Raw genomic sequence first — 15,907 nt, 5'->3', positions numbered from 1 at the left:
CAATTATTTCACAATAAGATTGAACGCTTTATTTCATGTCGACCGTTCGAGGTCAGAAACAAGAGAAAAAGAGAAAAATAGCGAGACCAGACCATCTCAAGAGGGAATATCTTACATGCTATAAAATATACCAAATTATTATGATTACTTATAGGGTTCCTCAACATCCCGGCCCACCCTGAAACTAAGTTTCTGAATTAGGCAGAATGGCAATTTTAGAATTGGGTCTAACAGGTTCTCGTGATGAAGTTCGCAGCTTTACGGCGCGTACCAGCCCGTCCTTGCGCGCGCCAAAGCCCAAGCGGCGGGGGGTGTATTTGAATCCTTGATGATCGCCATATCTCCAGTAGCAACGTTCTTCCTCTCTGTATTCCACTTAGGACGCTGTTGAAGTGTAGTGAGGTACTCCTGATGCCATCTCTTCCAAAACCCTTGTAGCATTGCCTGTACATTTTGCCAGTAATCCAGTCGGTTAACTGCTATGTGGCCAAGATCGCCCTCTGGAACTGATGTATAAGGGCGTCCAATCAGCAGGTGTGCGGGTGACAAGTAGGAAACCTCGTTGTTTGACGTAGCGAAGAGAGGGCGTGAATTGACGATGGACTCAATTTGAGCCAGAAGGGTGTGCAACTGCTAAAATGTGAGGATGAAATTCCCGATGACACGACGCAGATGAAGCTTTACGGAGCGAACAGCTGATTCCCATTTTCCGCCCCAGTGGGGTGCGTGAAACTCCATTTGATACCCTCGCTGGCCAACGATTGAGTTACTTGAGTGTTATGCTGCTGTGACAGGATGAGCTTATACATGTCGTCTAACACCTTCATAGCTCCCACAAACTTGCGACCGTTGTCGCTGAAGATGTGGGTACACTTGCCTCGACGGGAGATAAAACGACGAAGTGCAGCGAGAAATGTCTTCGTGCTGAGATCTGTAGCCAACTCCAAATGAATTGTCACACCTGGATGAAGATGTATCCTGTGCTCGTGCTCCAAAATAAGCAGAGAAATGCGATGACCTTTTGGCAGAATAATTGGATGCTTCACTTTCTCCGATAGTAGCGAGTATGAGAGGCGCCCACCTACACGAAGCAGGCCGTTCTTGCAAACCAGGGGTAAAGTGTTCGAAGTGTTGACGAATTCGCAACAGCTTTTTTGCTGCGTGGTATGACATCCAGGATCTCCGAAGTACGGTTGGCAATAAAGGTTTTCAGCTTTGATGGGGTCTGCGACAGCCACGAAAGGACAATCGTGGAATCGCACCAAGCATGCACAATTATGTCCTTGTGCTGTAAGCCCTCCTTAACAGCTCGGAGAAGGCGAGTGAGCAATAGCGCTCCACAGAGTTCCAGCCGAGGAAGACTTTGTTGCTTTAGTGGCGCAACGCGAGTTTTGGCTGCCATATGTGACACCAAGCAGGTGCCGTCCTTTATAGACGCGTCTGAAAATCCATGTAATTCGATTTTTTCCGATTCGCTGTGTACAAAACGTGGAATCCCTAGGTTTGTTATGCAGTTAATATCGTCGCGACACCACTCAGTCCAGGTCAAGTAGCCAAAGTTCTTGGAAAAAGATTTTGAACTGTACTAACACAGGCGCCCGAATACCTAGAGGATCGAAAATTCGTGAGACATCTGACAATACTTGCCGTTTAGTAGCTTCTGGTTCAGTGGAAAGTGAAGTCTTGTAGGACAGGACGTCGTCTTGGGGATTCCAATGCATTCCTAAAACCTTCACCGCACTGGTTATTGGAAGCTCCCCTTGTCTGGTGTGGCTGAGGCGGCTGCTGTTGGACACCCATTTGCCAAGCTCAAGCTTAGCCTTGGACATCAGCTGGATAACTTTGTCGCGGCAGCTGAGTAATTCGTCTTCAGTTTCTGCGCCAGTAAGGACATCGTCTACGTAAAAGTCCTCAAGCACAATTTTTGATGCTGTGGGAAACTCATCCTGGTGGTCTCGCGCTTGTTGTACCCTGACAGCAAGAAACGGTGCACAGCTTGTTCCATAGGTAACTGTGCAGAGTTGAAAGTGTTGAAGAGGATCATTCGGAGCATCTCTCCATACGATCCGTTTAAAGTTGGGGTGCTTAGGGGCAACCCAGATCTGGCAAAACATTTTGACTATGTCCGCCGAAAACACAAACTTATGCATTCGAAAGTGAAGGCATACGTGAAAAAGGTTACGTTGAATGCTGGGCCCAATGTGTAAGGCATCATTCAGAGCGTGGCACAGTGGGCGATTTGGTCTCGCTAGCGGCATTTAATTCAAATTTTCAAAGTTAAAAAAGCGTTAGTATTTTTTCACAAGTCGATAACAGATACATTGATTAGATTTATGGAAGCTTTTTAAAAAATCTACGATCAGCTGATCATCAGCTGTGAACGGTCAAACACACCATATGATTTTGCAAAAAGCTTTACAAAATTCTTTCTTTTTGCGCGCTTTAATTTCGAATTCCTCGGAAATTTACATTTCTTATTGAATTTATCAAAGGTTTGGCTTTTTATTATCTTTAAGGTATGTACTACAAATAAAATCTATGTTTGTGACCGGTCTATAAATGTGTAGCTCATAAAACGTAGTGGTAATTCAGTGTATTAACAACGAGCCCGGATAAGCGTACACCTGTCTTTCGTGGAGTCGAACTTACCGGATTCAAGTGGATTCAGTCTAACTCATTTATTAGCCGAAAGTGTGAATCAGTGGCGTCCAAAATGTGTAATATCAACTGCTATTACCTGCTAGCCCTTAAACTATGGTACTTTTTAGGAACAATGTCAGTAGCAAAAAGGGATCTTTTTTAGTATGGCACTCAGAAATAATCCCAACCAAGAAGTTTGTTGCCATGGAAAACTTTGTATTTAATACTGTTGTAAAAAACATTACATATACTTTGGAGGAGCAGTGCGAGATTGGCAAAAAGTTGCGAAATTTTACTAGTAGGCTGATAGTAAAGTGGAAAGAATGTGGAAGAAATAAGGATTTATTCGAGACCAAAAACCAGGAATGGCTAGATACGCCGCTGGTATTAATGACAATCTCATCTTCAAAAAATGTTGGACGTCCACAAAAAGTTTTTTCGGAATGTTGCAAAAAAAAGCAAGTGAACAAATTGTCAGACCTAACTGAAGGTGTCCCATCAGATGCATTGTTGGTAGCTGCAAGCTGCAGCTTGTATAAAGCTGGAAAACGCAGTGCTTCACAGTTGGTCTCAATGATAAACGACGCCGACGAAGAGTTTTGCGGTAATATAACAAAAACGATGACTACCCCACAGCCTCTACCGTCAAAATTTTCTGATGAAAAAGCACTGGCCCTATTTGTAGATGTTGGACATACCAAGTACACATGGAATTTGTCAAAGAGAGCCGCCAAAGGACAAAACGCTGATATATATCCATGCTACGATAAACTGCGTTGTGCGAAAAAAAATGCTATCCCAGTGTCATCACGGTCACAGATCATTTCGCTGAAGTAGCATTACAAAGCTTAGTGGACCATACGATTGCTAGGATTATTGAAGCACACCCAGAAAGTTTTCCAACCCATATTGAAAACAATAATAACACCCAATTAACTGCTACATACAAATGGGGCTGTGATGGCAGCAGCGGCCATTCAACGTACAGGCAAAAATTTGATGATTTTGATGGAAACATGATAGATCAATATTTATTTTCAATTTGTATGGTGCCATTAACAGTGCAGAACGGACCAATTGTTTTATGGAAAAACACTAGGCCTTCTTCTACCCATTAAGATACTTTGCGAGAAAAAATCGGCAGACTTAATTCGCAGAGAAAGTGAAAATATTAAAAGCCAAATATCAAATATTTTACCAACATTAGTGAGTGGCTTTAGAATTGATACCCAATTTCATATGACCGTGCTTGATGGCAAAACGTTCAGTGTCATGTCGGAATCTTCTTCGCAAACTTGCGGAATCTGTAACGCAACTCCAAGGAATATGAACGATCTGAATTTGGTGAAGAGCTTGTCTATTAATGAAAAGCTCTTTGAATATGGCTTATCAAGTCTTCACGCCTGGATTAGGTTTTTCGAGTGTGTTTTGCACATTGCATATAGAATTCCTATACAAAAGTGGCAAGCTCGAGGTGTTGACAAGGTTGTTGTTGAAGAAAATAAAAAAAGTATTCAGCAGAAGCTGAGGGAAGAAATGCATTTGCTGGTAGATATACCAATTGCTACTGCTGGCAGTACGAACAACGGAAACACTGCAAGGAGGTTTTTCGAACAACCAAATTTGGCTGCTCGTATAACAGGAGTAGGCTATAATTTAATACATCGATTCAGCGTAGTCTTACGAGCACTGGCATGCTGCTACGAAATAATTTCGGAGGCATTCCGGTCTTACGCATTGGAAACAGCTGAATTGTTTGTGAATTCATATCCCTGGTTTTATATGCCATCGTCTGTTCACAGAATTTTAATTCATGGAGCAGACATTATAAGCCATTTTTGCCTTCCAATTCGTATGATGTCCGAGGAAGCTCTTGAAGCCAGGAACAAGGACTTCCGAAACGTACGCGATGGAAGATGTGATAAATGCCCTATTAGTTTCTTCCGACCCTTTGATAACTTCATTGTCAAATGGGTCTGCAATTACGTCTACAAAAACAATTATTATGGACGATGATGTTAAGAGTTTGCTTCTAATAACGCATCTGGATACGCCTCTCTCAGATTCCGATGATTCCGAATAACATTCTAGCCTTTTTTGTATAAAGTTTATTTATGAAATATATTAATTGAAATAAAAAAAATTAAAAGTAAAAAAAAAAATTATTTCTAAAAAATTGTTGTTTTTTTAAATTAAAAAAAAAAATTTTTACTTTTAAAATTTTATGATTTTTTTCTGATCAGTGGAAAAAAACCGATTGAAGACATCTATTTTCGTTTAGAAGGTATTAATTTAATGCCGCTAGCGAGACCAAAGCGCCCACTGTGCGTGGCCGTTTACGTCTTCAAACGACCCGTCAAATACCACGCGCAGCTTCTTTCCTAGAACTGGGTGGTGTGGCATGTAAAACGTTTTGCCTGATGTATTGCATTCTTCTGGGGCCAGCGTACGCATATGACCTAGGCTTAGATATTCCTTCATAAATTTTGAATATTGCTTGCGTAGCTCCATATCACGCTGTAGGCGACGTTCCACAGCATAGAAGCGTGAGACAGCGCCCTGCAGGCTGTCTCCAAAATCTTGGCTTTCGTGTTTGAAAGGCAATTCAACGATGTATTTGCCGTTGGGGTCTCGGGAATGTGTGGTCAAAAAGTGCTGCTCCACCTTTTCGTGCGAAGGGTCTTGTTGTTTGTGGTCAGTGTTATCCTCGATCTCCCAAAAGCGTTGAAGAGAGGCGTTTATGTCAACAGTAGTCACGAGCGGGTTGGCGGTTAATGGATGCGGCATTGCAACGGAAGTGATTATCCATCCAAAAATCGAGCTGATGGCAATAATATTTCCATCGGCGTCATATTTTTTATCACCTGACAGAACGGACCAAATTTGTTAATTTCCCAGTAAAATGTCTACAGGTGAAGATGTGTTAAACGATGTATCGGCTAACTGGAGTCCATCGTAGATTCCTAAGGCTGTTTCGTCAATGTCGTCCTGTTGAAGTGATGATGTGATTTTGCCCAGCACATGGGCTGCGACAACAATCGTATGCAGTGACACCATTGATTTGATATGCAGCGTGGCCAATCCTCTAGCAGTTTCGGCCTTGACGGAAGATATTCCGGAAACTAGAATTCTTGAGGGTGAACGTGCGAGCCCAAGTGCGTTGAAGCATCGTTCAGAAACGTATAACAGCTCAGAACCGCTATCCAAAAGCACACGGCAAATTGTGTAAGAACCTTTAGTGTTTCGGACATACACCAAAGCTGTGGGCAATGTGCATCTTTTGCGTCCCGGTGACTGTGTTAATAATGTGCTGTTTTGCGTCTGGGCGACCAAAGTTGAGCTACATCCAGAAGTTTGAGAATTGGCCTGTGCAGTGTCCGCAGAAGCAATTGTCATGGAATCCATGTTTTCAGGATGTACAAGAGAATGATGACGGCCATTGCAGTGCTTGCACGAATGTTTCGATTTACATTGCGAAGACCGGTGGCCAGGGCGTAGGCAATTGAAGCAAAGCGACTTTCCTTTCACAAAGGAGCGCCGATGTTCGATGTTCAGATTTTGAAATTGAGAGCATCTATATAGCTGATGGTCAGCAGAGCCACACTTACCACAATTGCCACTGTTCACTGCAATAAGTGCGCGCTTCGTTTTGGCAGGCTTGTCTGTGTGACTGCCAGGATCAAGTTTGATTGCCGGTGTAGCTTGGCTTAATTCAAAATCCTCGCAACGATCATCAAGGAATTTAAACAAGTCTGTAACGGTTGGCGTCGCAGCGCCTCTGGTATCCTCTATCCACTTCCTTCTGGAGTCGGGATCAATTTTAGCCAGTACAAGATGAATCACCCAGCAGTCACGGCTGGTCTCCCCAACTGCATCTAGCCCACGAATGATTTCATTGGCGCCATCAGTAAGTTTGCGTAGATTAGAGACTTCGCCGTTGGGGGCAGCAACCAGTTCCATGAAGGTGTCCAGTAAGGAGTTCACGATATGCCTTGGGCGGTTATAGCGTTCGTTGAGGCGTTCCCATGCTGAATCATAAGCTGATTCCGTAATGGACATGTGACTGAGCAGATTGGTTGCTTCACCAACTATGAAAGATTTTAGGAAGTGGAACTTTTGAATCTTTCCCAGATGAGTCTTGTTGTGGACGGTGCTCTCGTAAATGTCCTTAGAGGCTGGCCATTCCTTGTAGTCTCCACCAAAGGGTTTTATGTGGATTTTCGGCAACGGATTTTCAGTTAAAGAAACTGCAGCAGGCGGCGGCGTGGCTAAGGTAGATGTTCCGTTCTCAGAAAGTCGCTGTAGGAACTCACTTTGGTGTTGCAGCAATGTGGCCATGTTGTGATCCGCTTGCGGTATGGCGCTTGGCTGAAGGTCGCTCTTTAACGACGCGAATAAGGTAAGCGCGTGCAAATACTTCTCCTCATACGTTTGGAAGTCTTCGGTAGGATCCTCGAAACCCTCAACGTTATCGTACAAGTGCATTTCGTCGGTGACCTCCTCAAGGCTTTTGAATGCTTGATTTAGCCGTTCCAGCATGGCATCGACTCCGGAGTAAGTGCTCTCTTTCTTACCTTAACCTTTACAACACCTTTACACCTTCTTTACATTACTTTTACCCTAATCTATCTAATACCTCCTTAATCGCAACTTAAGCCCGCACTAACCTCAACTTATTCCCACCGTAACTCCACCGTTCTGCTAGCCTAAATATATCATTTTTGTTATCTTAGCGAATGCAGAGAAAGTCTCTTACTATTTTTTTACAGTTTTTTCGAACAGATCTAAAGCTCAAAAACCTTAAAAACTTAAAAAAGAATATATTAAAAATAACACTAAAATACCTACCCCTCGCCTTTAACACAATTTAAAACCAATTTTTTAAAAGTTTTGTAGGTACGTTTTGGCTGGTACAATTTCCAAATTATAAACGTTGTGCAAATACGACCTTTTTCATAAATTGAAATGTTTTTTGTGCACGCATATATTTCATTTTATGTTTTTAAAGTACATAAATGCAAATGTTCGTATGAATGTGTGAATACGCATGTCTCAATAGTTTTTCTAATTTCTTTACAGTTTTAGAGTAGAGCCCAGAAACTAAAATTCATGAATATTTTACGGGATACATACACATTTTGATATAGAATTGCATCCATTAGGTGTTTTATCCTAATTTAATCATTACATTCTTATGTACATGCCAATTTGTCGATGTGTGTGTGTGTCATTGCGTTTCTTACATTCAAATGTGAAAACCAATTAAAAATTTTAAAAATCAAAACTAAAACTTCTTATGCTTTTTTCGGATTAGCTTTACACTTTGACTAAGAATTGCATCTATTAAATTATTCGTTCTGGTGTCCAAATAGTAAAATTTTGATCAGGTGTTTCTAAACCAGAAAAAAAAACTTTTGCCGCCTCTCTTTTGCTTCAAATGACTCTCTCTCTCTCTCTGCTCTGCCCAGCGGCGAAAATTGCCATTACAAAATGGATTACGAATGCATTACTTCTCCTCTCGTAATAGAGAAACAATGGATTACAACATGGATTACTTTGCCATAGGCATGGCCGCCTTGTAATGTGGTCGGGAGAAAATTTGCATTACTAGTAATGGGAAAAGTATGCTAGGGCCGAATCACCTTCGGGTCTCCATTACGAATTCAATATACTTTTCCGAAATTGTAATGCAAAATGTAGACGGACTAGAGAAAATTCAACATACAATTTGAAAAACGTATGCTGAGTTGTAATGCATGTTCATTTATGAAAACAAAAAATATTCTTTCCTCATGTAGGAATTGAACATGGGTATTATTGTATAATGGATGGAAAGGCTAACCGCTCGGCCATAGTCTGTGCTTTTTTTAGTTCGTCAAACTATATTTAGAATGCATGCTGTTATTATTAAAGTTTCGAAGCTCAAACGTGAGGGAGGGGAAACGAAAAACGAACACATAGACAATAATTTTTATGTGTGTTTGTGATTTTTGACGAAGGGAAATCGTTAGCGAACGAAAAAACGAAGTCATAGGAGCCCTGAATACAACTTCTCTAACGAAAAGCAGCGATAGTAATCGGTTACATTTTCTTTACATGTAATGCATTTTTTCTCCGCTGGGTGCTTCTGCTCACGTTGTTTTTGTGAGAGCTGTGTTCGGAATTCTTGCGTGAGGTCTGCGAACTGCCGAAACATACAAAAAACAAAAACAACGTGCTGCCAAAAAGGCCCCACAAGCCCCCGCAATCTTACAAAAAAAATCATTTAAAATCAACCGTGGCACTGTGGAAAAAAATTCAATTTTTTTGGCATAAACTCAACTTATTTTACAAATTATTTTTAAAAATTAAATATATTTTTTGAATTTACATACCCTAATTAGCCAAGAACAGTTATCTAAGATTTTTACTAACAACACTATAGAGTTGATAAGCGAACAAAGTCAGCTGTTCGATTGACTTTGTTGTGTGCGTAAATTAGTGAAAAATCTTTGCAAACTTTCAGTGCTTATTTTGTGGAGCAACAAAAAGTTTTATTATTTCTGATCATGTCAAATCGTAGCAAAGGTATTGTTGGCTTGAATAGCTTGTTGTCCAACTGTGAACTGTTTTAAATCAAATAAAAACACCTCTTAACGAGGTAAAAAACTAGTGACGATCGCACCTTCAACATACAAAAGTTCTGATATCAACATTTGTGACGAAAAATTATTACACTCGTCATTAAATAGACTTTCTAATATTTTCTCATTCGGCCCGCCCTAGCAGACTATTCCAGCCTTTTTCCCTTCACAGGCATTTTCTATTGCAGCGTGCCGAATGAAAAAATATTAGAAAGTCTATTTAATGACGAGTGTAATAATTTTTCGTCACAAATGTTGATATCAGAACTTTTGTATGTTGAAGGTGCGATCGTCACTAGTTTTTTACCTCGTTAAGAGGTGTTTTTATTTGATATCAGAAGTTTTTGTTTGTTTACTTTTGCTCTCATAGGTGCTAATATAAACATTTAAATTTAAATTGGTCATAAATCATAATTTTTAAACTATTGTATTTTAACGAATTCAGTTAAAAAGGCGTTGAAGTATTTCAAAATACCTTTTAAACGAGGTATAGCACATGTCTGTACCTTTAGTAGTGTAGAACTTACAAACTAACGAAATGTAGCTATTTTTAGCTTTTTCCCGCTAAAGTAGCGGCTTTTTCCAAAAGTCGTAGAACAAAAGATTCCTATATGGAACTCTTAAGTGCAAATTTACTGATTCCATGACCCTAAAATACAGTTCGGATACCCTCCCACAAAATTCAATACTCAGGGAGCGTTAATTGTTCGAGCTGGCAAAAGTGGCTATTTTCGTATAAAAATAACTTTTAAACGTGACTTTTTACAGTATGGTGTTATATACCAAAATTTAAGGAATCTCAAGGGCTATACAGTTTAGGGTTTTAAAGAAAATCGTTAGAGCCGTTTTTGAGAAAAATAAAAAAAAGCTAAAAAAAAAGTTTTAAAAAATTGTCTTTTGTTCATATATTTTTAATTATTACATTTACACAAATTGCGTATAGAAGGCGATTATAGCATTTAAAAATACCTTTCAAACAAGATGCAGCACAAGTCTGTAGCTTTAGTAGTATAGAAGTTACGGTTTTCCGAATTTTAGCTATTTATAGCTGTTTTCCCGCTAAACTAGCGAGTTTTTCCAAAAGTGGTAGAACAAAAGTTTTTTATATCGATGGGATGAACGTCATATTAAATTTTCAAAACTTAAGAAACATGTTTTGGACAAACTGACAAACTGACAAACTGACAAACAGAATTAAATTTTCATTTTGGGAAGACGAAGAAAATCTTATTTTGGCTATAACTTTTGAACGGAGCGTCGGATTTTGACAAATGACCCCTCATTCGACGGGTATTTTCAAAAGGAATACAACTAAAACATTGCGAGGGTGAAATTATCCCCACCGGCCCAACAGCTTCAAATTTCGAAATTTTCACTTTGTCACTTTCACCGCTCTCTCTCCCAAGCCAATTGTTTTTCTTAAAGTATGCAATCCTTTAAGTTTTTGCAATACCTTTCGATTGGTGTATTACTCATTACGATCGGACTATCACAGCAGATTTTCAATTTTGCGGCTATATAATAGTAGTCGCCTTCGCACACTCTCCTGGTGCGCTTCGTCACTACATGGACTGCCGTCCATAGTGATGTGTGTCTTTTTAGCTTAAAACCAACAAGTTTGATTGTGTTCCGTGGTGTACAACTTATAAATGGCACAAAGTTGCAAGAAGTAAATACGCAAAGCTATTACCAAATGTATCCTTAATATCGCAAAACTAATAATTTTTGCAACTTTTTTCACATTTCTTCAAAAAAATGACTTAATTCCAGAAACTTATAACCATAAAAAAAACTTTTTTTTTAAATAAAAAAAACAATCTAAGTGGCTTTCATTAATCTTAAAAATTGAATTTATGGAAAGAGACAAGTCAAGTGAAAATCCTGGCTCCAAAGGGCTCAAATATAAAGAAGCTGGACCCCCGTTAAAGCTACAATTGGCATCTGCTCTTAGATAATATTTCACTTTTCTTGTACATGTCAGCAATTTTTTTTTTTGAAAAATGTTAAAAATCTTACCAATACAAATACAAATTTTTTAAAATCCCTGCCAATTAATTTGAATATGCGGTGTGGGCGGTGGATGAAAGCAATGGTGGTGTAGAAATAGAAAGTGGCCTTGTACTTGAGTATGGAGTTTAAAAGATAAAGAGTGTCACTTTTAAAATCCTTAGAACGCAGTTTAACTCAAATTTATCGCATCCAGCGTTATGACACTTTCCTATGTGTGTCATAAGGCCCACAAAAATGAGACATAGCGTCTGTAGGCGTTATGGCACCTTTGAGTGTGTTTAAGGACCTTATGACACTTTTGTTAAGTGCGGTCGTTTTGACACCGGGCGTTATGACGTGAACCCGTATTGCGCCATGCCTTTCGTAAATAATAATAAAAAGATTTACAAATGCACAATATAATTCATATTTCCTTCTAATTTAAAATGGAAGTATATATAGTGACATATCCATAGTTCCACATAACTTTATGCACATGTCCATACGCCCACACACTTACACACACATACACCATCCCAGAATTCACCCTTCAGATAACCTTAGTTCGCCACCAGCTAATATCTAATTGCAAATGCACCCAGGCTTTAGACTAAACATCCAGAACGAATCAAATTACGTTATCAGTTCGTTCCCACACTTTCGGACCCTCAATGGAAAATTACCATGAGAAAGAATCCCCAAAAGATTTAGACTAAACAATCGGATTGAGTCGCCGGTGCATTATCAATCAACAATCCAAATGGCAATTTTAAAACTCACTCAATTAAAGCTAACTCCACTCATAGAAAGCTCTAAAGCTCAGAACCGAGGTATGATCATCAAAGAAGTTTAAGTTAAGAAGCGAGTTCAGTTTGAGACTTGTCTAAAGACAGTCGGTGTTCTTCCAAATAAAAAAATATTGTAACCAGTTTAAAATTAAATTAAATAAAGTTTTTTTTATATTAAACTTATGGTGCAAACATTTTATTGGCGCAGCCGGTAGGATCTTGAAGTCATTTTAAAAGTCATCGGTACTGATCAACTAAAGGATATTACTATACGACTAGTTTGTCCTGATCAGCGAAAAATCCGTGAATATACGAAACGACAAATATCGAGATCCGCTAAAGAATCTATGTGTAATTTTCGCACGCAGAAACTAAAATAAAAATCCAATTCGGTCAATACGCGCTTGAAATTTAAAAAGTGTCAATATTGAAAACAAAATATAAAAAATTAAACATGGCAAATCCACCAGTGCTACCGCAGTTGTCTGAGCTGCATCTGAATCAGCTTATCGGACAAATCAAAGAGCTACCTTATTTCGACGGCAACCCATCGGAATTAAGTCGCTATATTGCCAGAGTAGAGTACTTACTGCAACTTTACCCTACTCAAGATGTTCGCCAAAACCACATCATCTATGGAGCCATTGAGAGGACCATCGTCGATTCCGCGCAAGCAGTCATCGAGGAAGAAAAATCGAATACATGGGGAACAGCAAAAGTGGCCCTAATTAAAGCTTTCAAGGATCACAGGCCATACGAGGACATCATACAGCACGTTCGTGACACCCCATACCAAGGAAGCATCAGTAAGTTCGTAAACGAACTAAAATCCCGATCATCAAACGTACACAATAAGTTAGATTTAGCAATCGTATGGGCTACCAAATATTTTAGATCATATTTATTTGGTAGGTCATTTGAAATATTAAGCGACCATAAACCCTTAGTTTGGCTAAATAATATAAAAGAACCAAATATGAAACTACAACGGTGGAAAATAAAATTAAACGAATTTGATTATCAGATTAAATATTTGCCAGGTAAAGAAAATTATGTTGCCGACGCTTTATCCAGGACCAAAATAGAAGAAAATATGTTTACAGATGATATTGAGGAAAATGTATTGGAAGAGACAGCCAGTAGTGTAAACGCAACAGCACACAGTGCGCAAGAAGATAACCAGAATTATATTTCTATAACCGAGAGACCATTTAATTATTTTTCCCGACAAATTGAAGTAATTAAAGGAGATGAAGACAAAACAGAAGTAACGCATTATTTCCACAAATTAAAAATTCAAATTATTTATAAAGAAATGACGGAAACTTTAGCAAAAGAGATAATTAAAGAATACCTATGTACCAAGAAAAGCGCAATATATTTCCATAACGATTCAGATTTTCTTATATTCCAAAAAGCTTATGTGGAAATTATAAATGCAAGTCATTTGACGAAATTAGTAAGATGTACGGCAAGACTCGAAGACGTACTGACATACGCAGACTTTAAAGAAAAAATATTGAAACGACACAAAGACCTCTTACATCCAGGAATCGAAAAAACTACTAAATGGTTTAGAGAAAAAATATTACTTCCCTGATTATCAAAAATTAATTCAGAATATAATAAATGAATGTGAAATTTGCAACATTGCTAAAACGGAACATAGAAATACCAAATTGACATTCGAACTTACACCAGAAATTCAAAATATAAGAGAGAAATTTGTCATGGATTTTTATATGGTGGGTAACCAACAATTTTTATCATGTATCGACGTTTATTCAAAATTTGCTACTTTAGTAGAAGTCACAAGTAGGGATTGGTTAGAAGCTAAAAGAGCTATCATGAAAGTATTTAACGAAATGGGAAAACCACAAGAAATCAAAGCAGATAAGGATTCAGCATTTATGTGTGTAGCTTTACACAATTGGTTAAACTCAGAAGGAGTACAAATTCAAGTAACAACAAGTAAAAACGGTATATCGGACGTAGAAAGATTTCATAAAATGGTAAATGAGAAGCTGAGAATCATAGGAAGTGAACCGGATATTGAAAACAGGTATACCAAATTTGAATTAATCCTGTATATTTATAATCATAAAACAAAACATAATGCTACAAATCAAATACCAGCCAACATATTTATGTATGCAGGAACCCCTGATTACGATACACAAGAAAAGAAAATAAATAGAATTGAAAAGCTTAATGAAAAACGTCATGATTACGAAATAGACACAAAATATAGACAAGCACCTTTAGTAAAGTCCAAAACTACAAATCCATTTAAGAAGACAGGAACCTTGAGAAAAATTGACGAAAAACACTTTGAGGAAACAAATAGGGGAAGAAAGATTATTCATTATAAATCGAAATTTAAAAAGAAAAAGAAAATTAATAAAAGTAAATACGATGATAATTCCAGGCAAGCAGAAGAAAATGAACGGACCCAACAACAACAACTTAATGAAAACAATGACCTTCTCCATAATACTAACAACTTTAATTCAACTAACAATCGGGCAGAGCATTGAAATAAATCCCATTAAGGCTCAAAATGGATATCTTGTATTTAAAACAGGATCAATAGATATCCCGATTAATTATGAATATCATTATCTAAGTGTAAACATAACAAAAACTGAACAAACTTTTGAAAGTCTTTTGAAAGAAGCTGATGAATTTAATGACGTAATACAAATCCGATATCTAGTAGAAAAACTTAAAAGAGAAATTAACGGAATTACATTAGCAAAACGCAGTAAGAGAGGTTTATTCAATATTGTAGGATCAGTATATAAATACCTATTCGGAACATTAGACCAAGATGATAAAGATGAGATGGAAGAAAAAATTAATAATTTAGTAGATACTAGTGTTCAGAACACAGATTTAAATATGATTATCGATGTCATAAATAATGGAATTGAAGTAATTAATAAATTAAAGGCAGACGGAGAAAGGGAACAACAAGCCAGCGTTTTAATATTTAATTTACAACACTTTACAGAATACGTAGAAGATATCGAATTAGGGATGCAACTGACAAGATTAGGTTTATTCAACCCAAAATTATTAAAACATGATTATTTAAAAAACGTGAACCCTGAGAAATTGTTGAAAATCAAAACTTCCACTTGGCTTAAAACAGACACAAATGAAATTTTGATCATTTCCCATATTCCTTCAGAGGTAGTTAAATCGCCCGTTTTTGAAATTATTCCTTATCCCGATGAAAACAATAATATTTTAACAGAAAATATATTCGACAAATATTTCTTATACGAAGATAAAGTATTTAACAAAGAAACAGGAAAAATTGTATTTGACGAATGTATAAATGGAATAATTAAACAAGAAAATACTGAATGCAAGTATACCAAAACATATAAAAATTTCCAAATTAATTATGTTGAACCAAATATTTTATTAACATGGAATATTCCTAAAACATTATTAAATCAAAATTGCATTAATAAAGAAATTTCTATAGTTGGAAGTAACCTCGTTAAAATCCTTAATTGTTCAGTACAATTAGATGAATTCACTCTTTCAAATACAATGTTAGATTACACACAGAGCGTTTACGTAAATAACAATGTGACAAAATTAGAACCATTATCTTATATTCAAACGAAGGAAATAATAGAATCACACACAAAATATTATAATGTATTCCAAATAATCACTTTAACAACTTTTGTAATCATTATTATAAGCATTTTATTGTACTTATTGTATAAATTTATGAGCATACCAAGAAAACTTATTGTAAAATATGTAAAACCAAAGGAAGATACACAAAAGAGTACAGAAATTGTAAATGATCTACCAAGGCAAATTAACATAGAAGAAAATGTAATG

General features: G+C 37.5%; 2 protein-coding genes across 2 annotated transcripts; both read right to left on the bottom strand.

The window, feature by feature from the left end:
- Positions 1 to 258: 258 nt before the first annotated feature.
- On the bottom strand, positions 259 to 5,427 carry LOC138914870 (uncharacterized). Its single transcript, XM_070219567.1, has 5 exons — positions 4,964 to 5,427; positions 1,644 to 1,971; positions 1,172 to 1,561; positions 771 to 1,100; positions 259 to 633 (listed from the first exon to the last, which is right to left on the bottom strand). Exons 1-5 carry the CDS (start codon positions 5,425 to 5,427, stop codon positions 259 to 261), a joined length of 1,887 nt encoding a protein of 628 aa, XP_070075668.1.
- A 99-nt stretch (positions 5,428 to 5,526) lies between these two features.
- Positions 5,527 to 7,179, bottom strand: LOC123002802 (uncharacterized). Its single transcript, XM_044393429.1, has one exon. It carries the CDS (start codon positions 7,177 to 7,179, stop codon positions 5,527 to 5,529), a length of 1,653 nt encoding a protein of 550 aa, XP_044249364.1.
- Between the last annotated feature and the right edge of the window lie 8,728 nt (positions 7,180 to 15,907).

The sequence above is a fragment of the Drosophila takahashii genome, chromosome 2L (assembly GCF_030179915.1).
Source record: "Drosophila takahashii strain IR98-3 E-12201 chromosome 2L, DtakHiC1v2, whole genome shotgun sequence".
Lineage (NCBI taxonomy): Eukaryota > Metazoa > Arthropoda > Insecta > Diptera > Drosophilidae > Drosophila > Drosophila takahashii.
This window is presented reverse-complemented; position numbering and strand designations above follow the sequence as displayed.